We start from the raw sequence: 21518 nt of genomic DNA, 5'->3' as shown, positions 1-21518 counted from the left end.
CTTGGCAGAGAGCCTTATGGTCTGCTCGATAACAAGTTTACAATCTGACCCATTTGCACCTTGAGGTTCCGGATTGATACAACTTGATTCTGAAAAGTTGTCTCTGTTTTGGTCGTGAATTGAGACATATTTGTTGTAAGTTGGGTAAGAGTATTTTTCAAATTTGACTTCTTCTCTTGTGATTGGAACCCTGGAGGTGGCTTCAATGTATTTTGAGTGTTGTTCCATGACAAATTCAGGTGGTTTCTCCAGCCAGGATTGTAGGTATTAAAATATGGGTTATTTTGTTGCCTCTGGAAGTTTGACACATAATGAACTTGTTCATCAGATGACAATGCAAAAGGACTTCCAAATTGGCAGTTGACACTGGTATGGTTCCCTCCGCATAATTCACACACTTGAGTTTGAATAGCACTAACATTTAGGTGCTCCAGCTTATTAGATAAAGCAATCATCTGTGCAGATAAAGTAGTGACAATATCAATATTATGGGCTCCTACAATTTTCCTTGGCATTGATTGCTCTTAAGTCCACTGGTAATTGTTAGATGCCATCTCCTCCAATAAGTCATAAGATGCTTTTAGTGTTTTTCCCATTAACGTTCCTCCTGCTGCAGCATCAATCATTGTTCTGGTGTTGGATCCCAAACCATTGTAAAATGTCATGTACCTGAAGCCAAACTGGTAGACTATGATGTGGGCATTTTCTTAGTAAGTCTTTGTATCTTTCCCACACTTCATATAATGATTCCATCTCAAACTGAGCGAAGGTTGTGATGTCATTTCTCAACTTGGCTGTTTTTGTTGGAGGAAAGTACTTCGCTAAAACCTTCTGCGCTAAACCATCCCATGTAGTGATTGTTCCAGCAGAGAGTGAGTTCAACCACTCTTTTGCTTTATCCGTCAGTGAGAACGGAAAAAGCCTTAACCTGATAGCATTGTCTGAAACACAATTTTGCTTAAATGTGTCACAAATTTCTAAGAAATTTGCAATATGTGCATTTGGATCATCATTTGGCATCCCAGCAAATTGAACTGAAGTCTAAATCATCTGGATTATGGCTGGCTTAATTTCAAAATTATTGGCTTAAACGGCAGGGCGTGCAATGCTTGAGCGAGCACCATTAACTGTAGGCACAACATAATCTCGTAAGGGTCTCGCATCCTTATTTCCATGTAATGCTTCGTCAGCCATGATTAGTTGTTGCTCCTGTAAAGCTTCTCTCCTTTCTTTATTAAGCCTTTTACACGTACGTTCAATCTCTGGATCAAAAGGCAATAAATCAAAACTTCTTGAACGTCTCATAAAATTAAACAAGAAAACAAAAATAAAAATAAAAACAATAAAATTCAAATTAAAATTAAACTAAGGTTAGTTGGCATCGATACTAATCCAAACAATCTCCGGCAACGGCGCCAAAAACTTGATGCGTAAATTAGCAAGTGTACTAGTCAGCACAAGTAATATAATGAAGAGTAGAGTATCGTCCCACAGAGATTGTATATCCTGTTAGTTACCGAAATTATTCTGACCCTAATTTATTTGAACAATCAAATAAGCGAATTTAAATTAAAAATTATAATAAAATAAAATAACTAAAAATCAAATAAACATGCAAGCAGTAATAGGAACTACCAAGAGATTAAAACACTAGAACATCCGATTTCACCATAACCAATCCAATTTAATCCTCCATCTATGCTATTAAAGTTTATTACCCAAGTTGACAGTGAATTTCCCTAATTTATTCAATATCCTCTCTCGAGTAATATCAAAAATATCTCCACATATCAACCCACTATATCTCTATGTGAATTTAAATATGCAAAGATTCATTAGGCTCTATGGAAATTCATAGATAAAACTGCACGAATCATGTTGGCACATCTCTGTCTTTCGTTCAATTCATTGCATCCATTACACAGAGCAAAAATACATAAATCTCCTCTCGGTCGCATTATGTATCCTCAAATCATTCAAATGTTGGCCAGATATTTAAAAGCATTAAGCACAATAATGAACACTCAATCATGGAATAATTAATTAAAAATAACATAGATTTATGGAATTAAATATTCATAGTTAGGCTACATCGTAGCCCTAGTAAAATAAATTAGTTCATGGGACTATAAAGAGAATCCATGAATTTAATGGGAAACATTCAAATAAGATAATAGAGAAGAGAGAAAGAAAAACTTAAGAAGTTATCTCTCTCCAATCTCTGCAATTAACTTCTCCAAATTGTTGCTCCTGGATTTACAGCGGCTTCTCTTGTTCTTTTCTTGCTCTTCGTTTTCTCTCCAATTTCCAATTGTTGTGCGGCTGCCTTCTTGTCTCTCTTTGCTTCCGCTTGGCTTTCCTCTTTTTATAATGTTGTGGCTTGTAAAATCCTCTTATGAAAAGAATTAAAAGCAAAAGCCCAACCGCCTGTTTCATTCCTAAGCCAATCAGAATTGAAACCAAAGCCCATCCAAGTGAATAGCCTTTTCAAACAATGCCAAAATATTTGCTTCCTTAAATATATTGTAAGCTTGCCATTTAAATTGTCAAATGAGCTCCACGTAACTAGCTTGAAATTAAAAGCCAATTGACATTTTCTTCTCTTTCTTTATTTTTCACGTGATTGCCTGCATGATGCTTAAATTCAATCATCCTTGATTTGGCTTTTTATTTCTTTTCCCTTTACTTCCATATTATTTCCATTATACTCCAATTTGTTTTCTCTTTAAATTTCTTTTCTCATAAATATTCCCAATATTCCTACAATGACAAAATATAAAAATTAAGATAAAAATTAATATAATAAAATTAAGTTATGAAAGCATTAAAATAATAGATAAATTATGATCACATCACTAACACACTTTTATTTTTAAAAAAAAAATCAGACAAACAAACAAATAATTAGGTTGCTGTTTATCTTAAAAGGACAATAACAAGAATTGGGACTCCATGTCCTTGAGCAAATTCAGCGAGAAAGGTAAAAAAATAATAATAAAGTTTTGAATAATTTTAGCGTAAACAAAGTTTAAGTCATGAGCATGCATGAATGTAATCACAAGGGTTACTAAGGGTGTTGCAGGGTGTTAACTTTTGAAGAAAGAGAGCTTTAACAAAAGAAACTAATTTCTGTGTAATTCTGGGACTTTGATGCCTTGATGGGTGTGCAGAGTAGAAATTTAATTTTCAAATTTAACGTCTGAGTTTTCTGAACACTTTGAGTAAATGAATGTGCAAGGCACTAGTTATGCTTCAGCATAAATTTTATTTAATTTAACTTTAAAAAAATTAGGGATAATAATTTGGTTGCAATCTTTAGAATTAGATAGAGCCTCCTTCAAGTCTCGGGTTCAAAAACTTACTCTTATAATAACATTATTTATTTGTCATGTTAACATAATTTTTCCATAATTGTAGTCAGTGTTCCAGAAAGAGACGAAAGGCACTCTCTTTCCTGGAAATTCATGCACGCATGAAAGCAAATCAAACCGTTTTAATTACTTGGAAATTAGGCATGTAATGTCTGCTCATGTTTTATAATTATAATTGACTGACTTTGAATCAAGAAAGGTCCCTTTTCTCTCTTATTTCTATGACTAATTAGATAAATTATTTTATAATATAAAGAGATTTAACAGTGAAAATTGAAAGCACGAAAAAATAAAGTAAACGACAAACTTGATTGAAATGCCCGTAATCAAATGCAAAGAAAGACCTGCTTAGTCTTTGATTATAATTTATAATGATTATTATTCTATGTGCTTTTCAAGAGCTATTGAATACAACTTTATCAATTCAAATATAATGAAAAGGGTAAATGCTCATTTAGTCCCCGTATTTTAAGATTAGTTCCCGTTTAATCTCTTTATTTTTTAAAAATGCCTCAAAACACCATCGACGTCACCTCCGTAACTGTTAATTCTAGATTCATGAGGGTAAAAATGTCTTTTTCTTGTTAAAATTTAAAATTAAAAAAATATTGCGATAACCTAGATTCATAATAGTAAAATCGTACTTTCAAACTTATATTCTTCACAACCCTAGCTTTAAGAACTTAAACGACTTGCATTTTCAAAGCTCTTAACAATTTTTCTCACTATAAAATTTTTTTCTACTGGAAGTGTCGTCTTGTGGTAGATGTCAAAACTGTCGGCAAAGGAAATTGGCTTACTCTAGTACGTGTTATATTGGTCTTGTTTATTTATTTATTTTTTAATCTTCCATGTGTATTTTAGTGAAAAGAAATCATTATTTGTTTTCACTTGAATGGGTATTTCTTCACAAAACTAATGCAAAAAGTTTAACAATTTTTTTATTAATTTGTTTTTACCTTTTTTAACCCTTTCATGGTTGTTTCATAGCTTAATATTAGTAGTGGAATGGATTTGTAATTGAAAAGAAATTATTTTAACTTCACTTGATTGAGTATTTTTTGGGAAAAAAAATCATAATCATACAAAGTTCTGTAATGTTGATTTTGTATTTTATGAATTCATGTGTAATAGTTTTAAGTTTCTGATTTTTTTTATTCATCTTTGTGTTGCCAGATTCAAAATGAGTCAAATCAGCATTTCAGTTCGATTTTTAGGCAAAGATGTGGAGGATTCTTATGATCCTGATTGCATGAGTCTTGTATCCCTTATCAACGATGTCTTGAATAATGTCTTTGGAAGGCACAAGCATTATGATGAGAGCTTTAAGCTTACTAGCATTGTCCCATGGTCCAATGAAGGGATTGAGTTGAACAATGATAAAGACTTCTAGAATTTGAGGCATTTTTAATTTTTTTAAGTTTAAATTTTAACAAGAAAAATACATTTTTACCCTCATGAATCTAGAATTAACAGTAATAGAGATGACATCGAGGATGATTTGAGGTATTTTTAAAAATAGAGAGACTAAATGAACACTAATATTAAAATACAGGGACTAAATGAGCTTTTACCCTAATGAAAAAGGGAATATTGCTTTCAACAAGCAGTCTAACATATTTTTAATGTAGGCAATCTCACATAATATGTTAAGGCAACTCCAATGAAAAGTAGAGTAATGTTATGATTTCTAACAATTAAGTTCTAATTAATGTGTGTTATTAATCTATTATATATCGAATTTCATGACTATTAAAAATAATATTTTACCACTCAATAGATGATTACTACACTAATTGGGACCAAAATAAGAGTTGATTGTTAGGATCCCAAATACTACTGTGCAAAGTAATATTTTGGGCATAAGCAAGTCACTTGAGCGAGCGAAAAATTCAACCCATTTACAAACTATAGGATTTCTTTTCACAACACAAGCATTCTTATCACCAGCAACTCAGACAACCATTTCGTCCCTTTCTTTGCTCAATATCTTCCCTAATTTGTTCGTAATCTTAACCTTTGATAGTAAGTTGTTTCTTCTTAATTGAACATAACCTTAGCCTTTGTGTTAAACACATGTTTCTTAGCAATTTCTTATTTTAACATGCTTTCACCTTTTAATAATTAGTTAGGGCAGTTTAATAATATTGTAACATTTAAAATAATTAATGTTAGTCGAGATGTAAAAACAATTAGTTGTGAAGAGAAGTTAAATTTTTATCTATTTTTTTATGCAATATTAGATATCCCAGCATTTAAATCTCAATTTAGTCCCAATAAATACGATATTTATTTAATAGTTAAGTATAAACTATGAAACCCATCATTCAATAGCTGAGTAACACATAATATTGGGATTCAAATGTTACGATTCCTAACATCATTATTAGTAAATCTTATTTTCCAAATAAAATTTTGAAGAACTATTCCATTTTTCGTTTTCAAAATATGGTAGTGGTTTTATCATAAGTGCAAACTATTTTTCAACCTAATAAACCAAAATGGGCCTCCAATTTGGTTACATCCCACTCTCAAGTATCTAACCACTCTTTTGTACTTGTCAATGGGCTCTTGACCCATTGGCACAACACACACACCCATACTAGAGCGCATGGGTCAAATTCTAGACATTGCTAGGACTCGATTCTCTTCCCAGTTAAATTGAGTAGAAGTAAAAATCTCTCTTCAATATTATGTGAGGATAAGAATTTGGGTTGTACTATGTTAAAATTATCAAAAATGGTCTCAATAAATTTTTTACCGTAAATATTTGTTGTAGAAAATATAAAAATCAATCAAGTGTGCGACAAAAAGTGATTCTCCTTAAGAATAAAAAGTATATTGGGAGCAAGCTCCCAAGAATAAAGAGCAAGATTCATGCTCCTTAGGGGGCAGAACCATGCTCCCCCAAAAGTGGGGAGCATGCAAGAATCATACTCCCCTAAGAATGGGAGGCCTACGAATTACTATATTCTGGGAGCAAGAGACCATCAGTTTCCCTCAACTTACTTGTTGTCAATGAAGAAGGAGAAGGATGAGTCATTGAATGACTATATTATTTATTTTAGAAAAGAGATAGTAATAGTAGAAAATTATACAGATGCAGTAGCAGTAACGGCCATAATGGCAGGCCTACGTCCATGAAGATTCAACTATAGGCTCGCTAAAAATGCACCAAGGACTTTCACTGAGTTGCTATCAAGAGCTCAAAAATATTCTAGTGCTGATGAGCTAACCAACGCAAAGAAAGGAACAAATTCAGACTTTCAAAGGTCTGGAAAAAAAATTGGAAAAAGAAAAGAAAAATAAAATATTACAACCTTTGTGTAGCATAAAAATTATTATGCCTAAATAGAAACTCACTTAATGATGGAATATTGAAGGAAATAGAAGGGATAAAGCCAAAAGTGGTTAGAAAGCCTGTTTGATAAAGATATTTTCAAGAACAAAAATTTTTAGGATCCTTAAAAACTTCATCGATCTGATTTTGCTCAGCATGATCAATAGGGGCGCAACCCTATGACACTGAAAAAAAAAAAAGAGTAAGTACATTGATAAAGAAAAACACATTCTGTCGAAATTTCTTATGAAGCTACCGAGAGTAGAAAAGTGGGTTTGAACTTGATACCAAGAAAACATATTAGGAGAATTTTCTAGCTCCCAATCCCCAAGAGCAAAAAAGTAAGAATCTTTCCAAGAACCATCATGAGATTTACCCTAGATGATTAGAGGGAGAGACTTATCCCAAGTATAGACATAATGCCAACCCTTGAGAAGGGAATCTTTATCATCTGAAAGGTTCATTAGCTGGTAATTCGCTGAAACTAATTAAATGTGGGATCTGGAAAACCTCTCAATTTTCATAAGATGTATATGCCAATCATAGCACACCAGACATTAGGGGAAAGTTGTGCTGGGGCACAGTTTAGATAAATCAACATATATCTCAAGAAAGGGTGCAATGGTAACCTAACATCAAAACAAAAAAAAATATGGATGAAAGGCAACAGCCCCAAGAGGAGGCTGGCTGGTGAACTCGCCAATTTGAGGCTTCCTAAGTTCAATTGAACTTGACATTTCATATTTGACTCTAATGGATGAAATAGATTTTTCAAAAGTTGTATTCCCCACCTCATTGATGGACCAGTCAATGCTGGGTTGGAGGTTCGTTTGGTTACTAGGAACAAATGACGCATAAGTAAAATTTCCAGCAAGAGGTAATTGGTCAGATGATATATGACAACAACCATCGTCATCTTCAATATACTCGTGACAAAAAGAGTTAGAGTTGAAATTTCAAAATTAGAAGAAATTAAAATTTCTAAAAACAAGGAGAAGAGAAAAGACACTCACCAAGGAAAGTGAAGAACTAAAAGATTAAAGCTCCACAATGTGGGTAAAAGGTGCAAAGGATGGTTTATATAGAAATAAGTAGAGAAAAACAATTTGAGCTCTTATGCTTCTGGTGGAATAAGAAACTAAGAGTTGAGGAACAACTTTTGTAGAAAATATAAAAATAAATAAAGATATGCAGCAAAAAGTGATGTCCCTCAAGAATAAAGAGCATATTGGGAGCAAGCTCCCAAGAATAAAGGGCAAGAGTCATGCTCTTTAGGAAGCAGAACCATGCTCCACTAGGGAGCAGGAAAAACTATGCTTCCCCAATAATGGGGAGTAGGAGTCATGCTCTTTAGGGAGCAAAAGCCATGGTCCCTAAGAATGGGGAGCAAGAACCATGGTCCACAGGAATGAGGAGCAGAAATCATGATTTCTAGGAGTGCAGGATAGCAAAAAGTCATGGATTCTAAACGATGAGACCTTTGACCCAGTTGTAGATTATGGATCTCATAGAAAATGCCAAGTCTAAATAAAGGGGTTATTGTTGAATCAGGCCCAGCAAGATAAAAGTCAACGTTGGAAGGACATTGCTGAAGTAAATTAAATAAAGTTTGACATAAATACAACCTATAAAAAATAAAAATATTTTGTAATTCAAATCTTAGGGAATAGAGGAGAATTAAAAAGAGTTTGAGTGAGAAAAGGGCTTTATCAGTTGAAGGATATAAAAACAAAGATCCCTAATCGTATGAGGACGAGCACTAAAAAGTAGCAAAGAGAGTGAGAGTTGAGTTGTAATCGCGATCTTAATAAAATATTTATTTTTTTCTATCTCTGGACGTAAGTCAAAGGCTGAACCACATTAGTTCTTTGTGTCTTTTTAATTTTTATAACGCCCCCACTTAAATTAATTCACTGATTGACCTGAAATCTACATCAACAATATTAATGGGATTATGATTGTAATATAGTAGTGTAAAAAAGATTAAAAAAAAATTCACTTGTTAGTCGTCACGATTGCCTATTTTCATAAGCCACCAATATCTGACCGTTGCTTTCATTTACAAATAATCGAACGACCGTTTCAGATACAAAGTTTGTAGCCCTCATTCTCTATTACTTTTGTTTTTTTTTTTTAAAGAAAAATCAAAATTATGTCATAAACATTTTGTAAATTATTTTTTTATTTTTCAAAATCACATTGCAATCTATTTATAAAATCAGGCATTACCCTAATTTTAATTTTAATGCAAGATTTCTTTATTATTAAAACAGATGCAGCATAAATTATTGGAAACAACTTAATTTAAGCATTCAATTTTGATCACAAACATGGCATATAACTGAAGTACTAAATTGGGCTTCTTCTGCTCACCTGTTGCGTTGTTACTTATTTATTTACTCTCCCTTGCAAAAATGGCGGCGCTAATACGAAAAAACATTTTCAGAAATGGCGCAGTCTCTCATTCAAACTTGAAAATTTCAGCAGCCCAACTCGTATCTTACAGAGGATTCACTTCTAAGCTTTTCGTCAAAGGTATTCTCTCTCTGTGAGTGTTTCTATTTTGTCATCTTTTTTCTTTATTTTGCAAACAAAATATTATGTGATGCATCATGTTAAAGGAACCGATTGTGTGGAATATAAATTTTGATTAGGGAAGTTCAAAATCCGATTTTATATTGCTCAAATTAATCAATCGAATCCAAATGGGGGGTCCTTGGTTCTGATTTTTGAGGTTGTGGTGGAATGGACGAATCCATATATTTGAATACTGACCTAGAGATTTCTTTGAATAATTTTATAGTGTTGCTCAAGTGATATTGTTTCATTTTTTCAAAAATCAAAGCCACTCTGATTTGATTTTGAACTTTTCTGGTGAATAGTTTCTTCACCTTGTAGCCTTATCAGGTCGTTAATTATTACATTCTTCACTGTATAGTAAGACCATCCGGTGGTTTAATCACGCAGCATGTGAATGTGAGCTTCTGTAGATGCATCAGTAAGTTTTTGCTCGTATTTAGGCCCTCAACTCTCATAGGGGAGGCAATTCCATTGTCCACAGTTGCATTGGAATTGATGCTTTTCTTAATTATCTGGATTCATCTGTTTGCCCTTTTTGGTCCAAAATATCAGACTTAGCCACGCCTCTATCTAATTCCCTTGAACTTGTAAATGTTTCACAAGTAACTGAGATTGAAAACATGTTCATATTTTTTATTTCCTTCCTTCAGTTGTGTACTACTTTTGGCTGCAGAACTTGCAATCTTACCATCTAATTGTGATAAAATAATTGGCATGTTCCGCAGGCGTATCTTTCTCAACCACTGAAGAGATGTTAGCTGATGCTTTTTCACAATTTGGCCAAGTCACTGAGGGTTTGTTCTATTTCTATTTTAAGTCTAAATCCCTGTTCCATCTGCACTATTTTCTAATATCCAATTCTTTTCCTTTTGCAGCAACAATAATAACAGATAAAGGTAAGAACAGATCAAAAGGTTACGGGTACGTGACTTTCAGCACAGAAGAGGAAGCCCAAAATGCCTTGACAGAGATGAATGGGAAGGTAAAATTGCATCATTTTCTCTGATTTACCATGCTTAAATTGTTGAGTTTAAGCATCACACAGTATATACTTGCAGTTACTAGATGGACGAGTCCTTTTTGTGGACAATGTAAGACCCAGCAGACGTTACAATACTGATGTGCCACTTGCGAGACAACCTCCTCAGTCAGCTGAAGATAGCCGACATTAAATTGTTTTCCATTTCATATGAATATATTGCGGTGTCCTTAATGCTGGATACATGGGTGCTCAAATCATTTCTTCTATAACAAAATATATTTTACAATTCTGTTGTTCTTTTATGATTACCTTCTTGTTGACATGGGATATCTCTGTTTACTGTTTGACTAACTGCTACAAGGAAAGAGCAAAGATCTGGGAGATTGCATGGGATCTGCGGCTGCCTTGCAATCTTCAATTTGTGATAATATGAACAGCGTAGAGAACGGGAAAATGGGAGACTGTTGGTTCTGGATTTTAGATGATATAATTGCCATTGGATTGATATCATGTGCCCTTGTGTAAATATGACCTAAGTTGATTGAAGTGCTCATAAGCTTAAAAAAAAAAATATCATTGGCAACTTGGGGCATGATAGTTTTATTCCATCTGATAATTTTCCCAACTGCGGTTTCGGTTACAAATTCGTGCAAGAAATGTACGTTCTGTTGGTTGGCTCAAAAGAAAATTAATGGTCTGAGTCTTCTCAAAGTGTGTACATACATGCATGCATCAATTACTTATAATATATAAGTGATATTCTAGAATTTCTCTCTCTCTCTCTCTATATATATATATATGTAAAATATGCATGACGAGACTAGATACAAGCCGATGAACACGCATCTTTTGTTGTATGAAATTCCGCTCATAGATCATCTAATGCGATAAGCAAAGATTAATTAATCTTTCAAATAATTCAGACATTTCTCTTGGCTTACTGTCTCTATCCGCTATAGTCACCAAATTCAGAAATCATATAAGCATTATTCTCTGCCCCAAAAAAAAAAAAAAAAACAAGGTCGGCTGTAATAGCCAGATGAAAAATGAATCTCAACAAAATTTTTTCGCATCTTAGATTTTCTGTTTTTGGCACAACAAGCTATGGACATCTTCCTAGGATCAATTGTTGAAAAACTATCCTTCGTGTCACTGAACTAAACCATAACACATTCGTAGTTGTCATTTGCCAACTTCTCCTGGGAGACTTCCACCTACGTTACGAGAGAAAATCTTCTCTGAAATAGTTACACAGGACTGGTGCAGCATTGTGCTTCTGCATCAAGCTGTTTTTACCTTACGGGATGGGGGTCTTCGAAACAAACTGATTAGATCATCAAGACCCTGTTGGAAAATATTGTTAGTCACTTGGAACTTTTGAAGTTTCTATTCTAATCTGTTTGCAACAAAATTATAAAACACCGAATACAAGATAAAACTGAAATTTAGAACTTCAAGCTTGATATGGAGAAAGAGTCATACCCTAGTTGTGATGACAAGAAAGCTGAAAAGCACAATTAAATACGATCCCAGCACTAGAAGCAACAGCAAGTCGAATGTTACACTAGCAACCTGTAAAACAAATCTGCAGTAATGAGCTTCAAGCAAATGAAGGAAAAAGATCAAAACTTTATACATGAAAAGCTAATGAAGGAGTCTGAAGTACGTAAAAGGGTTGAGACAAGCCATCTAGTGTTCAATGGAGAGAGAGATTACACGTCTAAACAATATTAGCATCTAGAAGGTAAAAACAAGCAGGCACCTGATATATGTTGAGGCTAGCTTTAGTTGAATCATAGAAAGTAAACATCCCGTCAAGCACCTCATGTTGCATGATCACCTCGTCAGTATGATCGGCCAGTTCCTGCCATCAAATATATATAATAAGGTTATACAAAGTAATAGGCTTGGGCTGTCTCACCAAAGCAGGGTTGTTAGTGGAGTTTCTGGGCCCAATTTTACGAACTCAAGATCAAGTTATTCAGTCTGAGAGTCTGTTTGGTATAAGCTTCTTCAAGTAGATCTTATACCAGTAGAGCTTTTAACAAAATGTTGTTGGTTGTTTGGCTGTCCATCACATCTTTTAGCAAACACTGACATGAAGTATTTTTGACAAGTTAACCTTTCAAAAAAGCCCAAAAAAATCTCCTAAAAGCTTCCTACAGAAAACAGAAAACATTTTTAATCTTCCACAAGCTCTTCTTTAGTTAAACCAAACAAGGAAAACAGTTTGAAACAGTTTTCACATCTAAAAAAGCTCTTTAGTCCCATAAAGAAACCATATTGAATGGACACTAAGACAAGTGAACTCTTACTTGGACCTGTACCCTATTCTAAACTATCCCATAGGCATGAACAAACACAAATCCAAAGCCTCAAGCAGCCTAAAGAAAAATACAAGCTGCCTTTACCCAAATGACCTTGGACAATCTTAGTAAGCTACGATACTACATCCCACTGGAACCAAATGCATTTTAGTTGCACGATTAAATAAGTCTACTTTTGACTCATCAATCCATGAGATAAAGATTAAAATGAAGTGATCTGTTTCAAAAGATTGCAACACAAGTACACGACATTTGAGGGAACTTCATTAAATCTTTACAACCATTATAGTTCAACCAAGCAGACATAACCCTGAAAGGAATACAATATCCCTATGTAGTTCCACTTACTTCCATTGAAATTATATCAGATTACTGACATTAAACATAAGTCGGTACAAACATGCAGAAAACTGAAAGTAACAAATCAATTCCACAAAGTGCCACCAAGTTCATTGAAGTCAAATATAAGTAGTGAAAAGCTGAAAAGTGAAAAGCAGTAAAGAAGAAGATATATTTATGATGATTCAACAATTTCCAACACTTTCCACGTGATCATCAAAATAAGCAATACGTACATAACCGTGAAAATGTGAAAGAAAGAAACCTTTTTCAGTGCCATGATAAATGGGTCATTCTTTGAGATAAATGGCGCCACTCGAGGAGTTTGTGACAACAGATCCAACCAAGACCGTATGTAAGAGGGGTTGACAGCCAAGCTACTGTTGTCTGCAAAAATTTGAATATTCTTTCCTTGGTAACCATAAATATGTCTCTGGACAAGAAAGGAAAAGGACCCATCAGAAAACATAAAACAATGAATTTTTACGCAACTTAAACAATAATCAACTTTCAAGTGCGTGCAAGATACTTGGAAGATTTAACTTATTGATCCAGCAACAACTCTACAAGTATTTTATTATGCAGTGGGGTCAATGATCACTCAGTTTTTACTTGGGGAATTCCCAGCAAGCTTCCTGGTAACTATACTATGATATAAACACTAGTAGAGAGTCAGTCTCTTAAAATGCACACTGGTAGAGTCAATCTATAAAAATATGCATATACAATCACATGAAACATTATAACCAAGATGTACCTCTCAATATATTAAACTTACAGCAAGAGATTCGGCAACTAACTTGACACTTCTGATAAATGATGTTTCATCAACAAAATGCCTGCATGGGATCAATAGTTCAGCAAATACAATCTAAATCCGGTAGAAACTCCAGGAATCAGATAAATAGGATTAAATTTGAAACGTAACCTGCTATCCAACAAGCCTCCAGTGCTTTCCAAAAGCTCAGGAGCAGCAGAGAGCTCAGAAAGGGTAGCGGCAGTAACTCTCAGTCTTGAAAATTGTTCATGCTCCCAAGCTACCTACAGCAGAAAGCAGCTTTATCACCTGAACTAAATAGACATATAAAAACAAAACCAAAGCAAGATAGACACATCAGATTTCTTCAATTATCAGTTAGATAAATTGTCAAACAAAACGTTTGCCCCAATATATACTGAATTGCAGATTAGTGAAAAGAATTCATACATAGAGTATGAAACATGAACACAAGATATTTATAGATGAATCAAGCAATTTATGGCATATTCTAATTATCTTAATGTTAATTCTAAAGTAACACTTTCTCAAGTTGTCACCACTTTCATCAGCCACTGAATGGCCAAAAGGTATTATCCTCATTTATATTTGTAACAATTCCCAGATAACATAGCCCTGTAAAATCGTAATCGAATTATCCAGTTGGGAAGATGAAATCATATTAGCTATCAAACTAAACATATAAAAACTTGAGGTTGTCCAGAGTTTCCATTAAATTAGAGTCCAGAAGATTTGGAGCTTAAGCTTTCAAGGCCAAAGAAATAACAAAAGCTAATATAACTGTAAAATCTCACCAAATGACCACAAAATTGTAGATGCACCTATTATTCCAACAGAGAATCTACCCAACAAAAATCAGAGGCATATCTATTTCTGGTTCTTATTATTTATCTAGGAATTTAGTGCAATAACATTAGAACATGCCACCATTGGGGGTTCTTTCTCTGTTGACTTCACGTTTTGTTATATTATTGTTCTTATTAATACTAGTTTCTTTGTTTCCTTTCTTTGTTTCGTATACATATACGTGAATATATATCTCTTTATTTCATACACACACACCCACACATATACATATACATATATATATTAGAACATCCCACCTAGCTTACACATAAAGCCCGTCAGCATCACTCATGGCTATCATGACCTACCAAACATCTAACCCAGTAATATCTACTAGCTATTTCTTGACTTCTTGTAATGACCCGTAATAGTTTTGGTTTGCTCAGTAAAATGATAAAAGAAAATCATAAGCTTAAATTCAATCATTCATCTACACCTACTTACTCGAGGATTCGAGATATTAATTTTCTTGTGCTTTAGGCCAACTTTGAAGCCCAACTCCTCAGCTACATTTGTGAAACCCTACACAGGCAATCCATTAAACTATATGGCAGCGAATAAACTATAAACAATAAACCACAAGTTAAATAGATTCTTGAGATGTGTATTAGCTTACCTCAAATATTTGCTTTATGTAGGCATTTTCTGGAGGCTTAGATACATGAATCCATAGTTCATTATTCCATGAACCAACACTATTTAAGCAGATAGCATAGTCAATGCTCTCACGCAACCGCTGATCAAAACTTCGAAGCCACTGGAAAAGTAGGATACGAAGACACACAAAGAAGTGAAGAAAAGACAAAAAGGAATTATATAACCATAATAAAAAGAAGGTATAGAAAGAAATAAGCACCTGAGATATAACTAATTAAAATGAGTCAACGAAGAAGAGTTAAGTACCTTATGTGTTCCATTGTAGTTATAAGGTCCACCTGACGTCAGTCCAAAAAGTATATTGTACCTTCCTCTAGTTTTAGGATTTGAGTAGAGAAGAGAGAATAACCTAGCTACCTCAAGAAGTGCCACAACACCGCTACCATTGCTATCACTTCCGACAGATAATGCCTACAAGTAATTATCACAGAGTCACATGGATCAGTGACTAATACATAAAATTTTGAATCGATAAGTGATACGTAATAAATTACATACAGGAGCAGCCCCAAATGTATCATATGATGCTACTATAGCAATTGTTGGCAGCTGATTTGCATCTCCATCAGCTTTTAATCCTTGCAACCATCCCTGCATCACTTGAAAGAATACTCAGTTTTCAAGTTCTTGAAAGGCAAGCACCATCAGAAGGATTCATAACTTCAGGAACCAAAAAGGGTATTAATTACTGATTTCATGAATGCTATGTGATATTAATAACTCTATTAAATTAATTCAATTGTATTTGGTATCAATGACAGAAGCCAAGGCAATATGATTATAAATTCGATGCTAAGAATATCAATGTATAAAAGAATGTTTCCAGCAAGGGCAAAAGAATTGATAATAGGTAGCAGAGGAACTCATATTGACAAGTTAGCATTGTCAGAAGTTGGAAATTGGAACCCGGTCAGGAATTAAGAAGCAAGCAAAGAACTGAAGAAGCAACTTGCAATAAACTATTTATTGGTTCAGATCTTTAAGATGGTTTAAACAAAAATGAGGTTATTTATACTAAAGCAGCCACTGCCATCATATGAAACTGAGTACTAAAGGCTGTTTCACATGCACGATCTTCGCAATTTACTAGAACAAACATACAAACAAACAGAAGTTAAGCATTGACTAGGCACCTGGATGTTTGTTATGGTGGGGGATGCAACTTTCTTAGGTTCTGCTATTGGGATGACAAGCTTGTATCTGCAAAGCAGAGGTAAAAAATAAGATATCAACAACAAAAGTAGAACAGAATTTTCTTATCAATCCAACATGACAAAAATTAGAGAGTGCACAATTATGCCATTCTAGACATGGCCAACCTTAAAATAAATGTAGTACAGTAATGTCAAGATACAAGGAATGGAACATATAAAATCAGAGAAATAATGCACAAGTATGCCCTTCTGGACACAGCTAACAATAAAATGAAATGAAGTACAGTAATGTCAAGAAACAAGGAATGAAACATGTAAAATCAGAGAAATACATGATCTCTAAAGGCGAGAAAAGCCTAAAGGATAGAAAAGAATCAAAGCCCTTTACCAGAAAATGTTATTTATGAAAACGACTCGGTTGGCAAAAAAACAGCGGTGTTGGACCAAAACAACTGATGAGATGCATATTCACCAGAAGATAATCACTACTAGGAGTTCCCCAAAGTTTGTTACATTTTCCAAAAGAGAATCATATGCACCTTTGGCTTCTTTGTAAATATCCTAGTAGAGAGTTTAGGGCAATGGAATCAGATGTTTCTCACTCAAATACTCAAGCAGATAAAAAAATCCACTATAGATACTTGGGAGATGCAATTCCTAAGGATGGCCAAAGTATCTGAAATTTCTATGGATAGATACCAAACTTTTCCATACAGTTCACATTCCAGAGGATACACATAACTTACAAATTATCCAACATTTTCAATCACAGAGTTATCAACTAACCCTCCAGTTGTTGCAGTGGCAGGCTGACCAGTGGCATCATTCTTCTTGACATCATCCAATACAGCATCAATTTCATCATTCTCAAATGCAAAATAGACAGGATACTGCAACAAAAACATTCCACCATCAAGGTGAGCACTTATTAAAATCAACACAGAAGCGAAAATAGTTAATGAAAAATGTGAAACTGGGAAGTGCTGCTATAATATTATGTTATTTTCTCGATTCCAATCCAAAAACCATCCAGAGAGAACATTCCAAATATGATAGATTTTGTGCAACATTCAGTAATATAAATTTGATACTATATTTGCATGCAACAACAACTTCAGCTTATGCAACAGTCAGTTATAGGACAACAGTTACTAATATTATTTGATAATATCTTTGCACAACACGACAACTTCAACTTATGCAACAGTCAGTTATACGTCAACAATCAGCAATATTATTTGACACTTTATTCGCACAAGACGACAACTTCAACTTATCCAACAATCAGCAATATTATTTGATACTATGTTTGCACAACACGACAACTTCAACTTATGCAACAGTCAGTTATATGACAACAATCAGCAATATTATTTGACACTTTATTTGCACAAGACGACAACTTCAACTTATGCAACAATCAGCAATATTATTTGATACTATGTTTGCACAACACGACAACTTCAAGATAAGAATGTCGGAATGCAAAAGAAACATATAAGCAAACAGTCATACATGAATGTTCTTTGGAAGTGCACCATGCAAGTTTACCGTCAATTTTAGTAACTATGAAGTAAAACTCCTAAGTTCATCTTTGCAACTGTTGTGCTTCTGCTTAAATAAAAATCTCATGTTTACTTACTAACTAGCCCACCCCCTTACACTAAACAAGTACTGATTTCATTCCAAAACACTCAGTTCCAAACATAACTTAACAATGAAATAAGAAACTTAATACGACATCTGAATAAAGACTCACTGGCAATTTGGCATGCACAAGCAACTTTTCCAATTCCAACAACACATTCTTCACCACTTCCTTTTCACGTACATCCATGCCACCGCCTCCATTTTCAAGTCTAAATATTTCAGGAAGCAAAAACAACATGCCTCCTAGCGGATGTTTCCGCGAAACATACTCTGTAAAATTAAAAATAAACAATCTCACTAATCTTAAATCTCAAAAGCTTTATATTCAGCAACGACAACCGTTAAAAAAACTAAATAAAACTACCTGTGACAAAGCTAATGTTCAATTCGCGAACCGGAATCATAACAACGGTCCGTGACAGATCGGCGCCGGGCGAAAAATGGAGCGAGCCGGCGTGGTGATTGAGGCTCGCCAGCCGAGATCCAAACGGGACGCCGGAGATGTCGTATTGAATGAGACGATAGACGTCGACAACGGTGGCGGCGTCACAGAGCTCGACGCAAGCGACAAGTATGAAGACGAGCGCTAGCATCGAGTAAACGGAGTCCAGCATGTCGCGCTCTCGAGCTTTTCGATGAGCCATTTGTGAATTTTGATCTAGGGTTAATAAAAGGGAACGAGATTGTTTCTTAAATCGGTGAATAAATATTATGGTTCCTTTCGATTTGACCTGGTGATTATAATAATTAAAATAGAAAATTAATTGCGATCAGATAGACGCTTGACAGAGACAGTGTTTTGTTTCGTTTTTGTTAATAATACTATAATAGTGCGACTCACTCTTACCGAGAGTCCGATGCTTGCTCTATAATTTTCTCACGTTAATTTGGAGACTTCACTTGATCGTTAGATTCACACTCCATTTTATTTTTATTTTTAAAAAAATTTAAAGTATACGGGTGGTCTAGTGGGCGTTACGATCTGGACTTGTTGCGAAAACCCCTCAAAGTGAAGAAGGTCCAGTGTCCAAACAAGGGGAACGAAGATTTGGGCTCTAGAGGGCTTTCGTACTGCTCGATTTTACAAGTTATCTGTTATTGTATTAGTTGGAAGTACCAAATCTAACGGCGGGAGATAATTCAAAAGAGTTAATTTATTGTTTTCTGGGTAATAGATTATTTGTATGAGATCTTAAAATAGATGTCATTGTGTAGTATGATGAATATATTTGTAGCGCATTTACTTGTAGGATTTAGGAATTGAAATTCATAATCAAATAATTGTTGTTTACTCCAAATGATTGTTGATTACTTGTAAAAATGAATATGAAAATGGGAATGGGTGTGGTACTATGGTCGGCCCGACGCCAATTTAGGAATAATTAGGAATCAAACTTCCATTTTCAGAACTTCTTAAAATACTCTTACCAATATTTTCAAATTCCCAATTTGTCTTAGATCAAAGCACAAAAGTATGAAAGGAAAAAATTAAAATTAAAATCATCAAACATCCAATCAAAACTAAACCCGCAACACAATCCGACTAATGGCATGCCAACATCGAACCACCAGCACTTCATGTCAATCTCTAAACTGCGTCGACGGTCATACGGTCACTGTTGCATCGCTAGACGTTGATCTCGCACTAAAGTAGTTCTTTGGGGCAGATTTTGTGTTGTACACTTGCTAATAGTACTCATGCTCAGTCATTAAAGATCACTTGCCGTTTATTGGTTAGTAGAAAATCATTTGATACTACATCATCAACTTGAGCAATATAATTCTTGAAGCGAGTTTAAGAGTAGAGAAGTTGAATCTAGGGTAGAAAGAATCCCAACACATGCCAATTTCAATCATGTTTGGTATTAAGGTGTCATAGTTTTCAAATTACAACTATTATATAAAAATTGTAACTATAAAATAAAAATTGACAGTGTAATTTAAATATGACTTTTAAATTATAGTTCTAATAAAAAAAAATAATTATATGCTTTTCATTAAATGAGTATAAAATCAAATTAACTTAACTTTCAAGCAGCAGTAGTTAATGTTTATCGAACATTTTAGTACTGCAGCTTAAAAGCTACAACTGCCCAACCATAATATAAAACGGGGCCTTCATCACTAGTGATGATGAGGATAATGATGATGATGAAGATGATGATGATGATTATTATTATTTTGTGGCAAGAAGAAAACATTGTTGATGCTGCGCACATTTTTTTCCTTTCTATCTTTCATTTGCCCGTTCCCAATTAATGATGATGATCAACACAATAATTAACTTAGGATATTTTAGTACTTTATAATAATTTGCTCTGATTCCAATATAAAGTAAACAAATCAATAGTAATATAATCCATTCTAATTCTGATTCTGATTCCTATAACTTAAGCGAACAATTTATTATAATTTACATTCCTCATTCCACTTGTTCGAATCAAGCCAAATTTGAATCTAGTGCACACTAATTACCAATTGGTAAATGAACTAAAGAGGTATGAGATCAATATATTGAATTGTGTTTTGATAAAAAGTTATTGTTTCAAAAGGAAAACAAAAAGGTGAATATTTATGATGTCCAATGATTGAATTCTAACACATTACTCTATGGTGCATTTACTTCCCCGATTGAGAAATTAGAATCCAGAATTGTGGGGTCTACACTAATTTGAGAATGGAAAATGGGAAATCGAATCCCAATTCTGCCCCTACTAGCAAATTAAAGTACCAAAAGCCCTCTTTTTTTAAAAAAAAAAAAACTAAATCTCACCATCGCTACCAATTTCCTAAGTCATCGTGCCCAAACAAGCCTCATTGTCACTAATCGTCGTCGTTGTTACTGATCATGATGAGGAGCAGTTGTCGTTGGGATCAAGCATGTTGTCTCCGTTTGGGCCAAAATCTATGTGCGTTCATGACCATTCATTTGGGCCAAAATCTTTACTGTTCATCACTGTCTTCACTGTTCAGTAGCAACTGGTCACCGAAACTGGGAACATAATCTCCATTTGTGACCATCATCTTCGTTATTAACATAGTAACGATGATGATGATGACGACGATGACAATGATTATCATCATCATCATCATCTCATCATCATCGTTATTATTATTATCAATCATCGTCCTCCAAGTTGTTGTTATTATTATAATTATTATAAAAATGTGTTAATTTTATTATTTTAATTACTATTTTCTTAATTGTTATTATTTTCAGTTTTAGTATTGTTTTTATTCTTATTATTGTTAATATCATAATATATTATGATATATTATAATAGATACAACTAATATTGGGGATAACAATTAACAAATAGCATTTTAATAATTTGTAACAATCCATTCATATTCCAAAATGGGAATGTAGTTCAGTCTGATTCGTATAGCTCAAGTAAATAATTTATTTTGATTTTATTTCCTTATTCCAATACCAGTCCATTCCAATTCTCATTTAGTAAATGCACCATGAGAAAAAGAAAGAAAGAAATAAG

The 21518-nt window shown here is 34.0% G+C and overlaps 2 protein-coding genes and 1 non-coding gene across 4 annotated transcripts; 2 read left to right on the top strand and 1 right to left on the bottom strand.

Annotated features, from left to right (window-relative positions):
• Window positions 1-685: 685 nt before the first annotated feature.
• LOC112498729 (small nucleolar RNA R71) lies at window positions 686-792 on the top strand. Its single transcript, XR_003066147.1, has one exon. It is a non-coding gene; the product is annotated as a small nucleolar RNA R71 (small nucleolar RNA).
• Window positions 793-8996: 8204 nt separating this feature from the next.
• LOC102622675 (small RNA-binding protein 11, chloroplastic-like) lies at window positions 8997-10559 on the top strand. The gene is made up of 4 exons (XM_006481437.4): window positions 8997-9246; window positions 10017-10085; window positions 10167-10273; window positions 10350-10559. Exons 1-4 carry the CDS (start codon window positions 9126-9128, stop codon window positions 10461-10463), a joined length of 411 nt encoding a protein of 136 aa, XP_006481500.1. The 5' UTR covers window positions 8997-9125; the 3' UTR covers window positions 10464-10559.
• Window positions 10560-11146: 587 nt separating this feature from the next.
• On the bottom strand, window positions 11147-18859 carry LOC102622972 (uncharacterized). Of its 2 annotated transcripts, XM_006481438.4 has the most exons (14): window positions 18389-18857; window positions 18134-18294; window positions 17161-17264; window positions 16354-16420; window positions 15719-15811; window positions 15467-15631; window positions 15180-15320; window positions 15008-15085; window positions 13868-13980; window positions 13718-13778; window positions 13205-13372; window positions 12036-12137; window positions 11756-11845; window positions 11147-11617 (listed from the first exon to the last, which is right to left on the bottom strand). In XM_006481438.4, the coding sequence occupies exons 1-14, from the start codon at window positions 18666-18668 to the stop codon at window positions 11555-11557; spliced, it is 1686 nt and encodes a 561-aa protein (XP_006481501.1). In that variant the 5' UTR covers window positions 18669-18857; the 3' UTR covers window positions 11147-11554. The 2 variants fall into 2 exon arrangements, with proteins under 2 accessions (XP_006481501.1, XP_024955588.1); XM_025099820.2 differs by lacking the exon at window positions 15008-15085 and having other exon boundaries at window positions 18389-18859.
• Window positions 18860-21518: the final 2659 nt, after the last annotated feature.

The sequence above is a fragment of the Citrus sinensis genome, chromosome 8 (genome assembly GCF_022201045.2).
Source record: "Citrus sinensis cultivar Valencia sweet orange chromosome 8, DVS_A1.0, whole genome shotgun sequence".
NCBI classification, from domain to species: domain Eukaryota; kingdom Viridiplantae; phylum Streptophyta; class Magnoliopsida; order Sapindales; family Rutaceae; genus Citrus; species Citrus sinensis.
Note: the sequence above shows the minus strand (reverse complement) of the source record. Positions and strands in the feature narration are given on the sequence as shown.

Coding starts and splice junctions, on each gene's coding strand:
- LOC102622972 (XM_006481438.4), bottom strand. CDS start 18,668: ATGGCTCATCGAAAAGCTCGAGAGCGCGACATGCTGGACTCCGTTTAC. Junction 15,812..16,353: donor CCACCATAACAAACATCCAG/GTGCCTAGTCAA, acceptor CAAGTGATGCAG/GGATGGTTGCAAGGATTAAA. Junction 13,373..13,717: donor TAGTTGCCGAATCTCTTGCT/GTAAGTTTAATA, acceptor TTTCTTGTCCAG/AGACATATTTATGGTTACCA.
- LOC102622675 (XM_006481437.4), top strand. CDS start 9,126: ATGGCGGCGCTAATACGAAAAAACATTTTCAGAAATGGCGCAGTCTCT. Junction 10,086..10,166: donor ATTTGGCCAAGTCACTGAGG/GTTTGTTCTATT, acceptor TTCCTTTTGCAG/CAACAATAATAACAGATAAA. Junction 10,274..10,349: donor TGACAGAGATGAATGGGAAG/GTAAAATTGCAT, acceptor ATATACTTGCAG/TTACTAGATGGACGAGTCCT.